This window comes from Solanum tuberosum, unplaced genomic scaffold (genome assembly GCF_000226075.1).
Source record: "Solanum tuberosum cultivar DM 1-3 516 R44 unplaced genomic scaffold, SolTub_3.0 scf00092, whole genome shotgun sequence".
Lineage (NCBI taxonomy): Eukaryota > Viridiplantae > Streptophyta > Magnoliopsida > Solanales > Solanaceae > Solanum > Solanum tuberosum.
In genome coordinates, this window is record NW_006239019.1 from 1610842 (window position 1) to 1628981 (window position 18140).

General features: G+C 35.6%; 2 protein-coding genes across 3 annotated transcripts; both read left to right on the forward strand.

Annotated features, from left to right (window-relative positions):
- The first annotated feature begins 586 nt into the window (after positions 1–586).
- On the forward strand, positions 587–13761 carry LOC102580179 (acyltransferase-like protein At1g54570, chloroplastic). The gene is made up of 13 exons (XM_006347765.2): positions 587–1420; positions 1675–1726; positions 2902–2957; positions 3938–4096; positions 4197–4301; positions 4697–4803; positions 7026–7147; positions 7892–8000; positions 9252–9382; positions 9919–10288; positions 11580–11693; positions 13104–13201; positions 13326–13761. Exons 1-13 carry the CDS (start codon positions 1006–1008, stop codon positions 13624–13626), a joined length of 2139 nt encoding a protein of 712 aa, XP_006347827.1. The 5' UTR covers positions 587–1005; the 3' UTR covers positions 13627–13761.
- A 906-nt stretch (positions 13762–14667) lies between these two features.
- On the forward strand, positions 14668–17112 carry LOC102580505 (DNA-directed RNA polymerase II subunit RPB1-like). Of its 2 annotated transcripts, none has more exons than XM_015308949.1 (2): positions 14668–15971; positions 16074–17112. In XM_015308949.1, the coding sequence occupies exons 1-2, from the start codon at positions 14737–14739 to the stop codon at positions 16861–16863; spliced, it is 2025 nt and encodes a 674-aa protein (XP_015164435.1). In that variant the 5' UTR covers positions 14668–14736; the 3' UTR covers positions 16864–17112. The 2 variants fall into 2 exon arrangements, with proteins under 2 accessions (XP_015164435.1, XP_015164434.1); XM_015308948.1 differs by having other exon boundaries at positions 14668–15916; positions 16007–17112.
- Positions 17113–18140: the final 1028 nt, after the last annotated feature.

An 18140-nucleotide genomic window follows, 5' to 3' on the forward strand; every position in this document is an offset into this window, starting at 1 on the left:
AAATAAGATACGACGAAGATAAAGTGTACGTAGATTTTATCCCTTAATTAAAAAAAAAAAAATATATAGAGAAAGAAATAAGAAAAATAAAATAATCATAACAAAACAGTATAGACAATCTAACGAATCCTACTAAACTATGGTAAAAACTTTTTAACTTTTGGGGTTACAATAATTAGTTAAATATACCAACAAGAATTATGATGGGTAATACTCTTTTATTCTTGATGGACATTTTGGATTCAAATATCTTTTGATATATTGTCACCTCTGTTAGAGAGTGTTTTTACCGAGATACGAGTGGAAAACCAAAGGGAAAAAGGAACAGAAGGAAAGAGGTTGAGACTTGAGGAAAAGAGAAAAAGAAGGGAACTTCTAATATTGTAGAAAATCTGCCACCAAACTGTCATAATCAAACAATTTAAACAGTAGATATCGGTTTCACTGAAAAGGTTGTAGTAGTTTATACTGCATTTAGTTTTCTAATTAATAGTACTAAAATAATGGAGGAGATCTCCCATAAAAAGCCACACATGGGTTCTTCTGATTTGGTAAGTGTCCAATCCCTCCTTCATTTTAATCTTTTTTTATTATTATTGTTTTTGAACTGCGCATTTGCTTCCTTATCTTGATAAATTTTCAAGAATTTTGTATTTGGATGTTAGGTTTCAATAAATAGTTCAAGTAACTCCACATGTATGTGAACTCATTTTAGCCACGCATCTGATTAAAGTTTGTGGCTTTAAGCTTCTTTGATGTGATTAAAGGAGTTTTGCAATTTCAAGATTCTTTCTTTATGGCAAATTAGGAATTCATTTCTGGTTTCTTTCACTTTCACCACCAATAACTATTGTTTTTGTCTTTCCCTTTGATGGGAGTGGTGGAAAAAGTGTGTTAAAAATATGAGATATTTATATAGCTGCTAGCTTTCTTGTGCTGTTTTCATAAACATTACAGTATTTCTACAAAAGTTTGAAACTTTGCATTTGTGGCCATTTGTTGCAAATGGCTTCTCTTCTGCATAATTTCTGGGCAACCCCTCGTTTTGGTCTTAGTCCAGACTATAAGCCTCAGTGTATAGCTCGGTTCGCGTGCGTAGCTAGCCAGGACTCTACATTTTTGTCTTCAGAATCTGTTATAGTTAATGGTGTGTCCTCCATTGAAGAAAAGGAGAAAAGTAGCCCAATAATTGATGTGAAAAATGGTCATCTGGCTCCAGCTATTAAGGAGAAGAACAAGGAGGATATTCAAAACAAGTTGGAAACTCTTTGGGATGATGGATATGGAACTCAAACTGTTAAGGATTATCTTGAGATAGGATCGGAGATTGTTAAGCCTGATGGAGGTCCTCCGCGGTGGTTTACTCCCATATCAGCTGGCCCTCCTTTGGAAAACTCTCCTCTCCTTCTTTTTCTGCCAGGTAATCTTCAAAATCGAAAGAAAAATAACACTGTAACAGAGTTTTTATATTAGTTTAGTGGTACAGATAGGGGAGTTGATATCAGTATGGTAGTCCTAAAATTTAAGGAATGCCTTTGAATCAATCCGATGTAGCCGTACGTTTCAGCAAGGTCATGCATGCTGTTCCTAGGATACAATTTTTATTGTTAAATGTGTGGAGGGTTTTTCTTAATATTTTTGGATGACTAACTAGAATGCAATTCCAATGTATAGGAATGGATGGCACTGGCATGGGTCTTGTTTTGCATGAGAAGGCTCTTGGGAAGTAAGTTCCATGCACTCTTCTATAATGTGTAATAATACTTTTCTCGTTCTGGTATAATTCCTATAGATGCTTAGGTCGCAATCAGCTAGCTTCATGATTCCACTAGTATGAGATACTGTAACTTAAGCTGGCCTCGTAAAATTGTGTTCAAGTAATAAATATGAAACCAATGCCAATACCTTTCTCCTCATTTTGGCTAAGATCAAGTATAGTACAACATCAATCCCAATTGCGTTAGGCCTAGCTTATTTGTTCTCCACTTACCTTTTTGCACCTTAAATGTTGCAAAAGACATTTCTCTTTCTTGTGTTAAAGCAGATATGAAAGATTATTGATTTAAATTTAGTGGTCTGTATCTTACACTGCAATCTTCACATATTTAAAGCTACCAGTTGAGTGTGGCTTTGAGGTAGTGAGCTCCATATGATTAAATAATCTTGGAGCTTGATATCCAAGTGCTATGATTATTTAGTTGAAAAACTATTGCTGATGCCTGTGCTTCGTAAAGATGTAGTGGCTTTCGTAATGGCATTGTAGACTTTTATTTATTTGCTTTATAAATTTCTCGTTATAACAGTTGATGACTATGTACTGTAGCAAGTCAAATCGTACAGTTGATGACTATTTATTGTACTAAATCAAATCGCCTTTACCATACTACTGTATCATGTAAAGAAAGTACGAAATGGGAACACTTTGATAGTTTATTATGTTTAGAACTTCAGTGTGTGTTCTTATCCAAGCATGGAATGTAATTATATCTTCTGCCTGTCGTTTCTATCAAAGATTGGGCACAATGGAAGTAAAAGATTCATATAAGTGATATCTACTACTAGGATATTATTATTATTATTATATATATGTAATTATATTTAACGTGTTATTCACTTTTAGTTTTATTTTGTATGATGACTACATGAGTTGAGGTTAAATGGAGAAGTGAGGATTATATAGCCACAATTGTTCGGGATCGAGGCATAGTAGTTATTGCTGTTGTTGCTTGTTGTGCTTACCCTGACTATAAATACTTGTGGTAGAAAAGTTTGTTAACCTTTTCTAGGCTATGATTATTAATTTCATATAATAGGGCTCGCTACTCTGTGGTTAAACAGTTCAGTGGCCTTTCCGTGAACACTTCAGTTCAAATTCTTGACTGAAGAATTGCTTGTTTGCAGAGTTTTTCAGGTTTGGTGCTTGCATATTCCTGTGTATGATCGAACACCATTTGATGGTATAGTATTTCTTCCCTTTATTTAGTGCTTTGTGCATATATTGGTTGGTCCACTGGAGAACCCGTCTATTGTGAATTTATATTTATACTTGCAATAAGTATCAATTTAGAAACTTTACAATACTATCACAGAGCGAAAGAGGTTTCTGTTACAAATGATCCATAGGTGTTTGGATTTGCAAGCTTGATAGAATGAATTTGGGCAACTACTTGAAGAAGACACACTGAGGTTAATGGAAAGAAATCAATATATAGGGCAGTATTTGATATTCTGCATGTCTCTCCAATTATCTCACATCTATCTCTCTTTTAGCTGATCAAATTAAGAAGCAAACGCCCCCAAGGCCTAGCTCAAGTGGCAAAAGGTGGAGGATTTGTGGCTTAGGTCGCAGGTTCAAGCCCCACACCATGCAAAGCGAAGCCCGGTATTTAAGTGGAGAAGGGTGGAGGGGCGGGTCACAGACGGATTTCTCAGTTATCAATAAAAAAATAAAAAAAAATTAAGAAGCAAACTCCACATACTTAGGAAATAAAGATTGTGGAGAGAAGAAATTGGAGTTTATATTTTCTTGTTTTCTACTTCTTTTCTTCTTTCAGCCTGTTGTCTTATGGGACTTCTTAGTGGGGATGGTACGGAAAGGACTTGGAACAAGTTGGAAGGTTCTTTATAGTTATCTTTGTATGGTTAACTGCCAGTCAAAGCGTTAAAAACATGAAGAAATGGTTAAAGGACTTATTTTCCTGCTTTGGAGAGTGGGGGTTGAGGAAAGTAGAATGATGTTTTTTGTGGGTTCAGGGACTTGGGAGTTTGGCTGTTACTGTTTCAAAGCTTGGTATTCAGCTATGATGTCAGAATATTTACTTTGACATATGTTGATTTATCTGAATGTGTTTTGGTTATGGAGCATCTGCATGTGAGATTTATCACAGCTGGAATAGAACAAAGTTTATGGTTATAGTCTATTTTCTTAAATTTATAGAACTGGTGAAATTCGTCGGGAGAACTGTGAGGATGAAGCATGCTTCATCTCCAAGCAAGCCAATTTATTTAGTTGGAGATTCATTTGGAGGGTGTTTGGCTCTTGCTGTTGCTGCTCATAACCCTGAGATTGACCTTGTTCTGATATTAGCTAATCCAGGTAAGCTATCAGAAAGAGAGCCTTTCCTTATTGTAACTCTTTCTGGCATGCCACTGTATTAATAGTCCATTATCTAATTTTTAGTTTGTACATTTTTCAGCAACTTCATTTGACAGGACACAACTCCAACCTTTGCTTCCTCTTCTAAAGTCTCTGCCTGATGAATTTCATGTTACAGTCCCTTATCTTCTGAGCTTTATTATGGGTATAGTTCATCTCTTTCTGAAATATATCCATCTCTAGTCTACTAAGTTTAATCTTGGTGCGTTTGTTGAGCTGTTTCTTTGATTTCTGACCTTAATAAGATCCCTGTTTTTGCTCTTCTTTTTGTAATTATTACCCTCACCGTGTTACTTGATGGTTGTCATTTTCCTCTGTAGCTGAATATATTTAAAGTGTTCAAAGTATAGAGATTTTTTTTCTATTAGAATCTTGTACCAGGCATAAATATCTTGATTACTCCTCAGAGTAGTTTGGGAACTTTAGGAGAAATGATGAATTTGTAGCAAAATAATGTGTTGCAAATTCATGAACCGTAATGCAGTTGCAACTGCAAGTTCTTCATATTGTCAGCAAAATAACGTGTCATTTCTGCATCAGGTGATCCACTGAAGATGGCGATGGTTAACATTGATTCAATGCTTCCTCCTGGACAAATTATTCAACGTCTCTCTGGCAACCTTACTGATTTGCTGGCCCACCTCTATGTAAGTTCTGCTTGCTTTACTTTGATTATTCCTGGATATAGTCTTCTCTAGTGCGACAGAAAGACCAGTATACACTGTGGTTTTAGCATCATCATATATTAAGTGCTAGTTTCAGTTCTTCTTCACTCATTCTCTAGGATAATAACTATGAGATTAACCAAAATGATAGTTCAGACAGAGCTTGGCTATCAAATAAAACAAAATTCCTTGTATGAGTAACAGAACTTCTCATGACTTGACTGTAACTCACCCTCGAAGGTTCTCAACGTATATGTCCAAGACAGTAAATGGCACATAACATCGAACTAAATATTTCAGCTAAGTACCTGCAAAAATTTGCTCATAATTTGTATGTACTCATTAGGTATATTTTAACTCATTGTGGACTTAATTAGATGAAAGAAGTATAGAATTTAGACATAAATATTTAGATCCATTACATAGAAGAACCCAATCTTAAACCCATTTATTGCTGCCTTCCATTATTATGAAGTTGAAAAATTCATCATCTGTTTGACTTTTAAAAACAGTAGTTTAAAGAGAACCAAGTACAGTTCAAACAATCTCAATCTGTATTAATTTAAATGTCAGATCACATTTTTCTGTATATTTAACTACATTCCAATAATTCCGTTCATATTTGGTTAGGCTAACTTTCCCCCTGTAAATAACTTGGATCACTACCTGGATTTTGTCAGCTCCTTAGCTCTATAAGACTTTTTTTTTTGTATTTGCTGAGCTGACAGATCCCTCCCTTTCTGTATCTTTGCATCTTCTGGACGCCTTAATGAAATCTCACTTCATTAACAAAAAGAAACAGTCACAATAATCATGCGACTCAACTTTGAGATCTCGTGGGTAAAGGTAAACTGTAGATGGAAAAAGGAGAGAAGTTAGAGGGGGTAATGAATGGGTTTGAAGCCTTGAAAATTTATTCTAAGACACGTAGCCTTGGCCAAGGCAGGTGGAAAGGACAGGATTTTTTCCTTTGGCATATGAGTACCTTTGAATTGTTAAATGTAACTGATTAGGTTGAAGACCATACAATCAGGTATTCATTGGAGTTTGTATTATTTTATTTAATGTAGGTAAGGAAAGATCTGAAACCAAAACTATGTCTTTTTTCTCTATTTTCTTTTGTAAACTTAAAAAGTGTATGAGTAGGTTGTTTATTGTTTTGTGTTAGATAATATAAACATATTCAAAGATTAGTGTTTTCCAAAGCCAAATGTTCAAATAGAGATCAAAGAAGAGGAAAACAGAAATACCCATGGGGCTTTAAGCCAAAAGTGAGAAGTGAACCACACGAATCTTTAAAATTGAGGCACACAATTCATCAAAAATACAAAAAACTACTGACTATCATTCTGGTTTCAGCATCCAATACAGAGTTATGACAATGTTAGATCAAAAAATCAAATCAAAACATCACTAAAAGTTGTTTGAACAAGGCCACAGGAAGATAACTTTCATTGAATAAATGATTTTCAATTTCCAGTTGATCAGTCATAAAAAGAATTAATTTTCAGACTTCTTTATATGTTTAATTACTCTAGAAACTATACTAAGAGAGTAGAAAAGAGAAGCCCAAAATTAGAAGTAGCAGAACACAACTTGCGTGCTAGAAGAAGAAGAAATGACATTCTTTGGAGAAGAAAAAGAAGAAGATAGATAAATAGAAGCAGTCAAATAAGCGGCATAACAAAATCAAGAAAAAGACAATAATCACGATAAGTAAAATGTTGAAGTGTACGTGGAGACTGGAGAGCAGTACTAATACTCATTGATTAAAGCAATACTTTTTCCTCTCATTCTTTGCTTTTTCTTGTCTTTTCTTTTAATATCAGATTCAAGGAACCCTTGTTTGATCACTTTGTGGCTCTTTTTTTCATATGCATGATTCTTTGAAGTATATTGCTTCACTCGTGAAGCAATAACCACTCGCTTTTTAGCACCCATCACCTTAATCAATACAGCGATGGCTTTTAGTAACACTGTTTAAAGATATATATGGGAATTACTTTTCACTTAATCAACCAAAAATAGTAAGCTTCATTTTATTTATAAGTTGGGGGTTGAAACTGCACCTGGTGGAAACAAGTCTTAAATGGGGTACTGAGTCTTTAGTGTGATTGGATCTTGCTTTATGCTGTGATAGTTAAATGATCTGAAATTGCATAGGGATTTGTGTTACAGTAATTGTATCCTCTCTGTTTCTTCAGGGTTTAGCTGATATTATACCGAAGGAAACTCTTCTCTGGAAGTTGAAGCTTCTTAGATCTGCTTCATCTTATTCAAATTCCCGTCTCCATGCTGTTAATGCTGAAGTACTTGTGATTGCTAGGTCTGACCTCTATCCTCTTTATATTATTGTGAGTGAGTTTTTAGTACAAGATGTAGTTTAAAGCTTTTTGCTCAATTCTGAAGATTTATACGCTAGACCTTGTAATTATGCCTCAGAGATCCTTCTAGACCATTAAACTGAAGAAATACTCTATGTTTCTTCACCTTTTCTTCTTTGGTTTTATCTTCTTTTTCTTTTTATCATTGATTATCTCATACAGTACGGAGCATATGAAGTAGTATTTGAACCAAACCATTTACTTCAAATGTCTTGCACTACATTGAAGATGAAGTTCATGAGTACAGTTTATTATGGGTAGTTTTATCAATCACTCTATGACATTGCAATAGTCAATTTGATGTGGTTGTATTTGGGTCAAGAACTCATGCAAAACTAAAGGTGAAATACACTCTCTACTAGGCATTCATCAGTAATTTTTTAAGCTTTAGGGGTCATCATAGTTAAAAAGCTTCAATTCTTTCCATTATAAATATCAATTTAGATTCCATGATGTGTTTAACCCTTCTTAGTTGGTGTTCTGGAAGATAAAAAGGATATCATGAAACCTAAATTGATATATATCCTTACGAGCATAATTCTTCCTTGTGAAGGAAACTTCAGAATAATGCTAAAATCTTCTGTAGCATATTCTCTCTGTATTCCATGTGTGCATGAGCTTGAATTTGTTCTGCCTATTGGATATACTTGTTTGAAGAAGTGATGGAATTGAATTGCAATGTACAGTGGCAAGGATAACATGCTTCCAAGTGAGAATGAAGCTCAGAGGCTTAAAAATTCATTAAGAAACTGCACAGTACGATACTTCAAAGACAACGGGCATACTATTTTATTGGTAGGTGAGGAGTTCTTCTCCTTTGGATATCTTATAATGCTTCTTGTTTTTTCTAAAATAACTATCTGCTTTCTTTGATTAGTTATTGTACTTAGTATATACAATATACATAGTAAATTTAATTGGATGGTTGCTGTAGAGAGCCTAAATATTGTTATTTCTAAATTTGAAATTTGATCTAATTCTCAATTGTTTTCTTGTTTCTCTGGTAGGCAGTAATCTATGGATATTGAGACAACGTTGAATTCTTACTAACTTTTTATTTTTTGTAACCAAGAAATCCTGATGGCCAATGGTGCACAGCTTGAAACTCATTGGATACTACATAATGGGCCCACCCTTCTACCCTTCTCTACTTAAATTCTAGGCTTTTGTTTTCTGCAGGGTTTGAACCCATGGCATGCGCCTAGCCCATATATCACATTTTCCCGCTCTTACCACTAGACAAAATCCCCGGGGGCTTGAATTTTTACTCTAAATTAATGAGCTGAATAAGTTGTTTGCTCAATTATTTAAACTTTGTATGGAACTATTCCCACCTTCAAATATATGACAGCACTTGCTACTTGCACTTCTTAGTTTTTAAAGTGAGAAGTGAGAACCATTGGGTAGCGTAAAAGATTTCCATTAGCCCAAGTCTGTCTGGACATTTTAGATTTATTTTCTATCAAGTGGTGTTCACTGCTAGGTATAATAGTATTTGAGCATGTTTAAAAGTTTATCAAGTTAACATTCAGTCTGCACTTAAAAGTAAAATAGTCCATTTTACACAACTATTGATTATCATATAAAGGGCCTTCTTCTGTTTCTTTCTTTGTTATTCCTTCATTGTTGCTTAACTTATATATCTTGATATACTTTTCCGATAGGCTCTCTAAAATATAAAGCTACAGTGGTTTCAGATATTCATGCCTTGTGAGGGTTAAGATAAGTTGGCACCTATTTCTTCTACGTTTCAATTAATGTACATCCTCAAAGCATGAGTGAGTGAGTGGAAAATCCTATTTTTTGCTAAATGTAAATGAAATCTATTTTTCACCTCTTCTATGTTTTAGCATTTTAAAGTTGTCTGAAGCAATGGAAAATCTAATCAAAAGGCAGACCATTGGAGTTTTTTTTTGGATTTTTGGGTTTCGTGGTGAGTCTGGTGACTGGTGGTTTTATTTCTGTGATAAGACCTTACGCTATGTGGATGGACTCTGTTACGGGATCTTTATAGCAGCTGGATTGATTGCCATTTTAACTATGCAGGAAGATGGTATTAATCTGCTATCCATCATCAAAGCTACTGGCAAATATCGTCGTTCAAAAAGGCATGATTATGTCATGGATTTTCTGCCTCCTAGTAAGTCAGAGTTCAAGAAAACAACCAAGGACAATAGGTAATTTGAGCATAAAGTGAATCAGGCAAACACTTGGCTGCAGTAGGCATCAAGCATAAGCTTATCCTCTTACCTTTTTCTATTTTCCCCTTTAGTAGTTCTTTTTTTCTCATTCTTCTCTTTCCCTTTAGATTCTAAGTTCTGTTTTTTACCTCTGGTCTATGGAGAAATACATACCTTGCCAAGCAAATGTAATTTACACAAATGTGGGTCAACTTGAAATATAGATTAACATTAACCTAATTAAAAGACTAATTGTGAATCCCTCCTGGTTAGACCAAAAAATTCAAGTAACCGGCTGCATTACAAGTAAGTTTGGAAGTGATTAGAGGAATGGGTGATTACAAGCAGGGGAATGCACAAATTTGTCTAGGGAAGTCTTGGGTCATGAAGCTACAACCTTTGCATTAGTCTTTCTTTTTTCCTTTAATACGTCAATTAAATTCACATATTTTCAGCTCCCTTTAAATATATAATGCGTGCCTGTTAATATCTTGCACCTTGAGGCTAATATTATGCAAAAAACGTTAATGCAGTTGGTATTTCAATTTTACTGGACCAGTTATGCTGTCCACGATGGAAAATGGGAAAATTGTCAGAGGTCTAGCGGGGGTCCCACGTGAAGGCCCTGTATTGTTGGTCGGTTATCACATGCTTATGGGTTTAGAAATTGTCCCTCTTGTTCATGAATATTTGATGCAGACGAAAATTTTACTTCGTGGAATAGCACATCCAGCGTTGTTTACTCAGCTGGTCGAGAGTCGACCTAATGCAACCTCATTCATTGATATGCTGAAACTATATGGAGCTGCACCTGTCACTGCCAGCAACTTTTTTAAGTTGCTTGCAACAAAGTCACATGTTCTGTTGTATCCTGGTGGTGCCCGTGAGGCCTTACATCGTAAGGTGTGTCATAATCTTCTCCTTGGTTAATTCCATCTTCTATATTTCTCAAATTGGAATCTTCGTACTATTCCTATTCATGCCTTCACCTAGAAGTCTAATAAAATTGCTATCCGCTTTAAAATCATTGTCAATTCCAGTTCCTTACCTTTTTGCTAGGATGTGAATTACTGGTACTTAATACTGGAGTTTTCTGCTTGTGTAGATGCATTTTCTTATGCTATAGAGGAATTTAACGAATAGTTGGACAACTAAAGTTCATTTTTCTTGTGAATTTGATGACGACATCTTGCAATGCAAAGATAACAAAGCAATGCCATTTAGCTGTTAAATGAAAAAGTTTATGGTGTCCATGATCCATCCACCTCCTCTAAAGCTTTCATGTGATCCATACTATCCATGTCGTTATCAGCATATCAGATGTAAATGGTTTTTAGATGCCTTAGAGAATCCATGCCCTTCTTGAGTCTTGTAGACCCAAAGGTTTTCTCCAATTTATTGGATTGAGATGTTAATGTTAAATTTTATTTTTTCTTTCTTTTCGTAAAGGAGTTTTTATTAAGGAAAAATAGTGAATTTACTATTGAAGGCAAAGTAATTGTAGAGATTGTCACCCTAATTCAATGGAAGTGTTGAATTTCGAGAACGTCCTCATTTAGAAGTTAAAAATTATTAGAGAGGAGACACATATATTTATTTAATTATGTCTTTAGCATGTCGGCATGCTGGTCATACTCTTTTTCATGGACCAAGCACATGAAACTTTTTTGATGAGGCGTGTCATTGAAGCTCGAATTTCCAAGACTTCTGTTGGCCTACCATGTAGAAAATAAGAAAAGAGAAAGATGTATTGATTAACTAGCGATATGTTGAATGCATAACACACTTCAAGTGTCAACCACAATTCACATATTATTTGTTCAATGTGGAGAAAATATCGTACTTAAGAATTTAATCCTGAAATATAACTGTATACTGTTATTTTAACTGTCATTACTTCACTTTTAACATAACAACAAGCACCTTATATTCTTGAATTTCAACAGAGCTGATCAGGTATTCCCAATAACAAAGTGATAATATCACCTTTTTCTGGACATGTTTGCTTCTAATTTTCTTTTCTTATTAGCTTTCACAAAGCTATCTTGAAGAGAAAAACTGGTGACTGGTGTCTGGCTGTCTTCCGATGTACCTCATTAGAATGAAAGAAATAGCAATAACCTCATTTTCAAGTTAGGATTTTTTCCTTTATTTATGTTATTTCCCTATGTTGATGGTTTTCTATTTGTTGTAGGGAGAAGAGTACAAGGTGATTTGGCCTGACCAGCAAGAATTCATCAGAATGGCTGCAAAATTTGGTGCGACAATTGTGCCATTTGGGGTTGTAGGGGAAGATGATATAGCACAGGTTTGTTAATGCTGTCCTACATATGTTTTCCTATGCAACATTAGAAGAAATAATGATGGTCTTTTGGTTCCTTGATACTACTTCCCCAAAAAGCTTTGATCTTGTATCTGTTAGCTTGTTTCCTTTCATATTTGGAAGCTACAAAGGGTTTTCTCGTCTCTCGGGTATTTTGCATGTTCGGAGGAATTAATTTTGTAGGAGAAATTTAACTCATAGAAAATTTAAAAAGAGGAACAAACAGAAGCTCTTCACTTATCTCCTTTGACCTGTATATATTAACCGGTTCAACTAAAAATTATTATTCTGAGGAGATGCCTCTTCCCTTCTCTCACCATTTCATGCCAAATGGGGATTCTTGTACTTCTATCTCCCCTTTGTGCAACGAGCCAATGACAATCTCTATCTCAACCATCGGAAATCAGAACTAGTTACTCCCTCCGTTTCAATTTGTTTGTTTGGTTTGACTTGGTACATAGTTTAAGAAAGTAAAGAGAACTTTTGAATCTTGGGGTTTTAAACTAAAGATATGTATAATGTACTAAAATGTCCTTTAATCTTGTGGTCTTTAACATTTCATGTGGAAGTTAGAATTAAAGAGTTTCCGGAAAAGGCATTCTTTTTGAAATGGACTAAAATGGAAAGTAAGACAAACAAATTGAAATGGGAGGAGTATCTTTTACTTTTTGCATTTTGCTCCTGTTATAACTGGTTGATATTTTCATCTGATAAGATGAACAAGCACTCTTTAAGCATTCTTTTCTTTTCATGAGAAAGGTAAAGACTCTTTTAGCATTCTTTTCAGTGAAACTTGTATCTGTTCAACACCGATTTCCCTTTATTTCTTCTTCTCCTTTTTGTGAGGGTGCAAAGATGACAGTCCAATCTAGCCAGTGAGTCAGCACGTGTTCGTTTAATTCAATATATTTCTTAACTAGGTTCAACGAGTGAAAGTCTTTTAAATACATAATGTTCAAAGAGAATCGAGAATTAATAGTATTAGATATCCTTCTTGGGAGGTGGATATTCTAATTCGAAGAGGTTAATCCAATGGTTTAGGGGCCAGCTTTGAGCTTAAGGTCCTAAGGTCAATTTCCCCTTAGCCCTTTCTTGCCAAGCTTAGCATTCCCCCTAAGAAAGTTGTAGTTCTCTTCATATAGTCCAAAATAAGAAATGTGGACATTCAAATGGCAACAAACTGAATGTGTTCTATATACAGAACTGTTGCTTTATGCATGCCTTATAAGCTACAGTGCTCTTCATTTTTCAAATTACGAGGCTAGCCTCATAGTGAAAATAGATTAGGATTTAGGAGAGAGGGGAGCCAGACAGGTATTTCATACGTGGACTTGGAACTAGTTTTGTGCTATATCTCAACATTTTATTGCCTTATCTTATATGTTCTGATTGCAGTTAGTTCTCGACTATGATGACCTAAAAAGTATTCCTATATTGGGTGATCGGATAAGGAGTGAGAACGAAGAGGCAGCCAGGAGGGGCTTCACAGTCAGGTCATCTTCTAATATATTGATTTTGTCTCATGTCCTGATATTTGCTCCAAGCTCACACTTGCTTCTTTCTTTCTGAACCATTTATTGTTATATCCTTTAACCATTCCGTTAAATGTTTCCTCAGGGGGGGCATGGACGGGGAGATTGCCAACCAAATGTTGTATATCCCGGGCCTTTTACCTAAGATACCTGGTCGTTTTTACTTCTTTTTTGGGAAACCAATTCATACAAAGGGAAGGCAAGACCTGGTGAAAGATAGAGAAAAAGCAAGAGAATTATACTTGCAGGTAAAATCTGAAGTTCAAAACAACATGAATTATTTGCTTAAAAAAAGAGAGGAGGATCCTTACCGAAACGTCATCGATCGAACCTTGTATAGAGCATTTTCTGCCACTTCTGATGATGTCCCAACATTTGATTTTTAGATGACCAGTTAGAAGTTCTATTATTATTTTTTTGGGTAAATGCTCTTATACATGGTTCAATTCTATGTTGTAAATTTTTTTAAAAAAATATTGCCACTATGTATGTTCCAATATGAGCAAGCTTTCCACCAATAACTAAGGTAAATATCAAATCTTTATCATAACTTGCATCAATGTCAGTAATAGTTGATCAAGCAAAACATTTTTTTAGTATATGAAAGCACATGCCTTGTGCCCTAGGCTCCAGTCTAAAAGCTCAACTGCAATTACTTTTCTCAGTTGACATGTGCATCAAATGCAGCTGATCCACTACAAATAAAATTATAATAAATTGACCAGTTTCAACGAAGGGACATGAATCTTGTCGTGTTAGATGTACATAAAGTGATGAAATCTCTTTGAGATTGTTAAAGTCAAATTTCAATAGTAGCAAGAGGATATATACCATCCATAAAAAGCATAATATTCGGATTCCGAACTTAGTTGTTGGTTATCACAAGTTGTATGGAGCTGAAACCTGAAGAATTTGAGGGACAGGAAAAAATTATAGTTCATTGTCTAGCTCATCCAAATACGTCTGCACCAGATTCTCCAATTTAAATTTATACAATGTAGGTTTGACTAGACACGGAGTTGAAAGAAAGAAAGATTTATTGAAGTTCACTTCAAGTAAAAGTAAGAGATTCTATTCCAATTGTAAGTATCCTTATCTAGTAGCTGGTTCTTATTCTTGGAGAAAATTGCAATATTTATGCTTTACTTGAAGAGTGAAATATTCACATTCATCTCTTATACCCTAAACTATTCTCACAAAAATCTTTTGTTCCCCTTGTCCTGATTGGCCCTATTAAGCCCCCTCATGAAGATACACCAGTGGGAAATGAACACCTCATAGCCAGGATAAGTGTATAGAGAATGTGGTTCTTTCACATTATGCACCAAGCTAAGAGAATCCAAAGATAAAAACAGTAGAAACAGAATAAAGAAAAAAAAAATGGACACACATGCAATAAGACTCGAGTTTTCTATATATATATGTTGAGACTTAACTTGCTTTGAAGCAAGCAAGGAAAAAAAAAAAAAGAACCAGCTATATTCTAAATAATAGTTATGGCTAGTTTTAGCAAGGGTGGAAGTTTTAACACCTATAGTGACTACCCTGATCATGTTTGTCGCCCTGTGATCGTTGAACATAGTGTCGGGGGCTACATGGTGAGAGCTCAAAGAGTTGTTGAAGTTCGTCGTAGTTATGATATACCCTTGAATGGTCTTGTAGATGAGTACAATATGCATGAAGAATGGGACGATGATAGTCCTAGGAAGGTCAATGACTTCTTCCATAAAGTTCATGATGAAGCTAGTCGACCAACTCATTCCACTCTTTTGAGCCCTCCAAAGTTGATCACTAAGAGGCCTAGTTGGAGAAGTGAAGATCATGACTCTCCCAAGTATAGAGAGCATCGCGATTTTAGTGGCAGCCCTCTTCGTAATAAATTTGAAGGGTTTCACCTTCAAGATAATCGAGGATCAAGTCCGTTTAAGTACAAGAATGATGGTTATGCCCACTCCATGGATTCTCCCAAGGCTGGCCATGTCAAGGACTATGGGGTCAACAACACATGGGATTCACCACCAAGATCAAGGTTAACTCATGAGGATTGGGATAGCAGGAGAGATCATGATGATTATGGCAAGCCAAAATTCAATGGAGGTTACAAGACAACTAGTCCTCCACTTAGCCAGGCCACAAATGATATAGGCACTGCCATGAAGATCCTTGGGGTAGGTAATAAACCTTTGACTTCTCCTACTTATGCACCAAAATCACATTTTCCAGCATCTTACTCAACTCCACATATAAAAGAAAGTTACCCTGAACCAACAAAAGGAATGATGCCTCCTCTGCTTTACCCTGTGCCTCAGAGGAAAGAAAGCTATCCTGAGGCACCACATGGCACAAAGCCTCTATTTTCTCCTATTCATACACAGCAACCATATTCACCAACTTCAATCCCGATACCTCAAAGGAAAGAAAACTACCCTGAAACAAATCCTGGACCAAAGCCTTTATTTTCCCCTGGTTATACACAACAATCACATTCACCAACTTCAAACCCGACACCTCAGAGGCCTGAGGCAGCACATGGCACAAAGCCGCTGTTTTCCTCTGTTCATACACAACAACCATACTCACCAACTTCAAACTCGATACCTCAAAGGAAAGAAAACTACCCTGAAACAACTCATGGACCAAGGCCTCTGTTTTCCCCTGGTTATACACAACAATCACATTCACCAACACCTCAGAGGAAAGAAAGCCATCCTGAGGCAGCACACGGCACAAAGCCTCTGTTTACCCCTATTCATACACAGAAACCATATTCACCAACTTCAAACCCGATACCTCAAAGGAAAGAGAACTACCCTGAAACAACTCATGGACCAAGGCCTCTGTTTACCCCTATTCATACACAGAAACCATATTCACCAACTTCAAACCCGATACCTCAAAGGAAAGAAAGCTACTCTGAAACAGCACACGGCACAAAGCCTCTGTTTACCCCTGTTCATACACAGCAACCATATTCACCAACTTCAAACCCGATACCTCAAAGGAAAGAAAGCTACCCTGAAACAGCACACGGTGCAAAGCCTTTGTTTTCCTCTGGTTATACACCACAATCACATCCACCAACTTCAAACCCAACACCTCAAAGGAAAGAAAGCTACCCAGAAACAACACACGATACAAACCCTATGTTTTCCCCTGTTTCTACACAACAATCAACTGCAAATCCGACCTCTCAAAACAACGAAAGTCAGCCAAAGAAGAAAAAAGGTTGGACATCTCTGTTTTCCTCTAATGCTAAGCAACAACCACACCCTCCAACATCACACTCAACACCTGATATGAAACAAAGCTACCCTGATCATGAAACTCAAGGTTTCCACCCTTCATTTTCCCCTTCTTCTCCACAAAAGGAACGCTACAGTCCACAAATGAAAGACCATTACCCCGACCAAATCCAGCGCAATGAGTCCTTTCCATCTCCATATGAAAATACACAGGAACCGCGCTATGGTGCAATCGCCCCACCAGAAGAAACCCTTGATAGCAGTGAGGCCAGGAGAAAGTATGCTAACTTAAAACCAGTGTCACAAGCTCAGATGAAGTACTCAGGAACAATTGATAGCAAGGAAGCTGTGAAGAAGTACAATGGAGCATTTGTTCCATAGAGAGAAGTGCCAAGATGTTCAGAAATTTCACATTTAGCTTGCCTTATGAAGGATGGTTTCTGCTGCAATGATAATCAAACATATCATATCTATCTTTTCTTTCTTCTTTGTGAGTGTGGTGTTGTTTTCTTGAGTGTTTTGTGTTTGAATAAAAGCACTGAAATATGTTGTTTCTAATGTAATAATACAGTTTGCTTATGTACTTGTGATTGCATATGAATGAGAAAAGAGTTATGTTTATCATGTCAATTTCTTCATGGTTTAGACTTTAGGATATTGAGTTATTTCTTTTTTCACTTAGCTTTGTGAACTAGATAACGTTGGATAATTTTCTCAATCAACTATAATCAAGCCATCATCCCCGCTAGCAACCATTTACAACATCACCACCAATTACCATTACCGCAACAATCATCAATCACTATTAAAAATCATCATCACCAGTCCTCACTATATATCGCTAATCATTGTCATCATTCACCTTACTATTATTTATCACTATCATTGTTAACCATTATGGTCAACCACCATTATCACTAGCTATTACTGTCAACCACCATTACCACTAACTACTGCCCACAACCACCATTAACCAACACCACGACTACTAACTATTATCATCATCAATAATCATGTAACTTTTTAAAGATATTTTTGTTGATATAATATGAATTTAATTCATTTGTTTATTTATTAATTTTTAATTAAAAACAAATTTTATACACTTAGAATTTAGTAATTATTTACTATTGAGATCTTAATAGCATCTGAATTTGGATATTTATTTTTTATTTATCATCCCGTATTTATATTAGAGCCCGTTCCAATTCGCACTGCTTAGAACCCAGGAAGCACTCCTGCTATGGATTTTCTACTTGGAGAAGGATTAATTTCCTTTTAATTTATGCAAGTTCTCATACTTAGTTTCAGTTAAATGAGGAAATTGTCCTTTTCTTTGAAATCTGAAATCTCCATTTGTGCAATTAATAGGATTATAATTTCTTTCTAGATGGTCAATTTTGAGGAATAGCAACTTCACTATTTAAAGAAAGAAAGCTACAAGCTACGAGCTACTTCTTCAGGGTCGAAGAATACGTATAAGACATCTTAAGACTGAAATTTCTTTAATGTTGGACATTTAAAAGCCTAATTTTTTACTTTTATTATTTTAAAATAACGAGTGTTTTTTACCTTTTGATTTTGTTTCAAAATAAGTGATATTTTATGTCATCAGGAAAATATTGATATATTCTTCAAATATTACCCTTCATTAATAA

Excerpts from the sequence above, each read along its gene's own strand:
- LOC102580179 (XM_006347765.2), top strand. The coding sequence starts at position 1,006 with ATGGCTTCTCTTCTGCATAATTTCTGGGCAACCCCTCGTTTTGGTCTT. Across the intron at positions 4,804-7,025 it reads ATTTGCTGGCCCACCTCTAT|GGTTTAGCTGATATTATACC; the intron begins GTAAGTTCTGCT and ends CTGTTTCTTCAG. Across the intron at positions 9,383-9,918 it reads AAAACAACCAAGGACAATAG|TTGGTATTTCAATTTTACTG; the intron begins GTAATTTGAGCA and ends ACGTTAATGCAG.
- LOC102580505 (XM_015308948.1), top strand. The coding sequence starts at position 14,737 with ATGGCTAGTTTTAGCAAGGGTGGAAGTTTTAACACCTATAGTGACTAC. Across the intron at positions 15,917-16,006 it reads TGGTTATACACAACAATCAC|ATTCACCAACTTCAAACCCG; the intron begins ATTCACCAACAC and ends CACAGAAACCAT.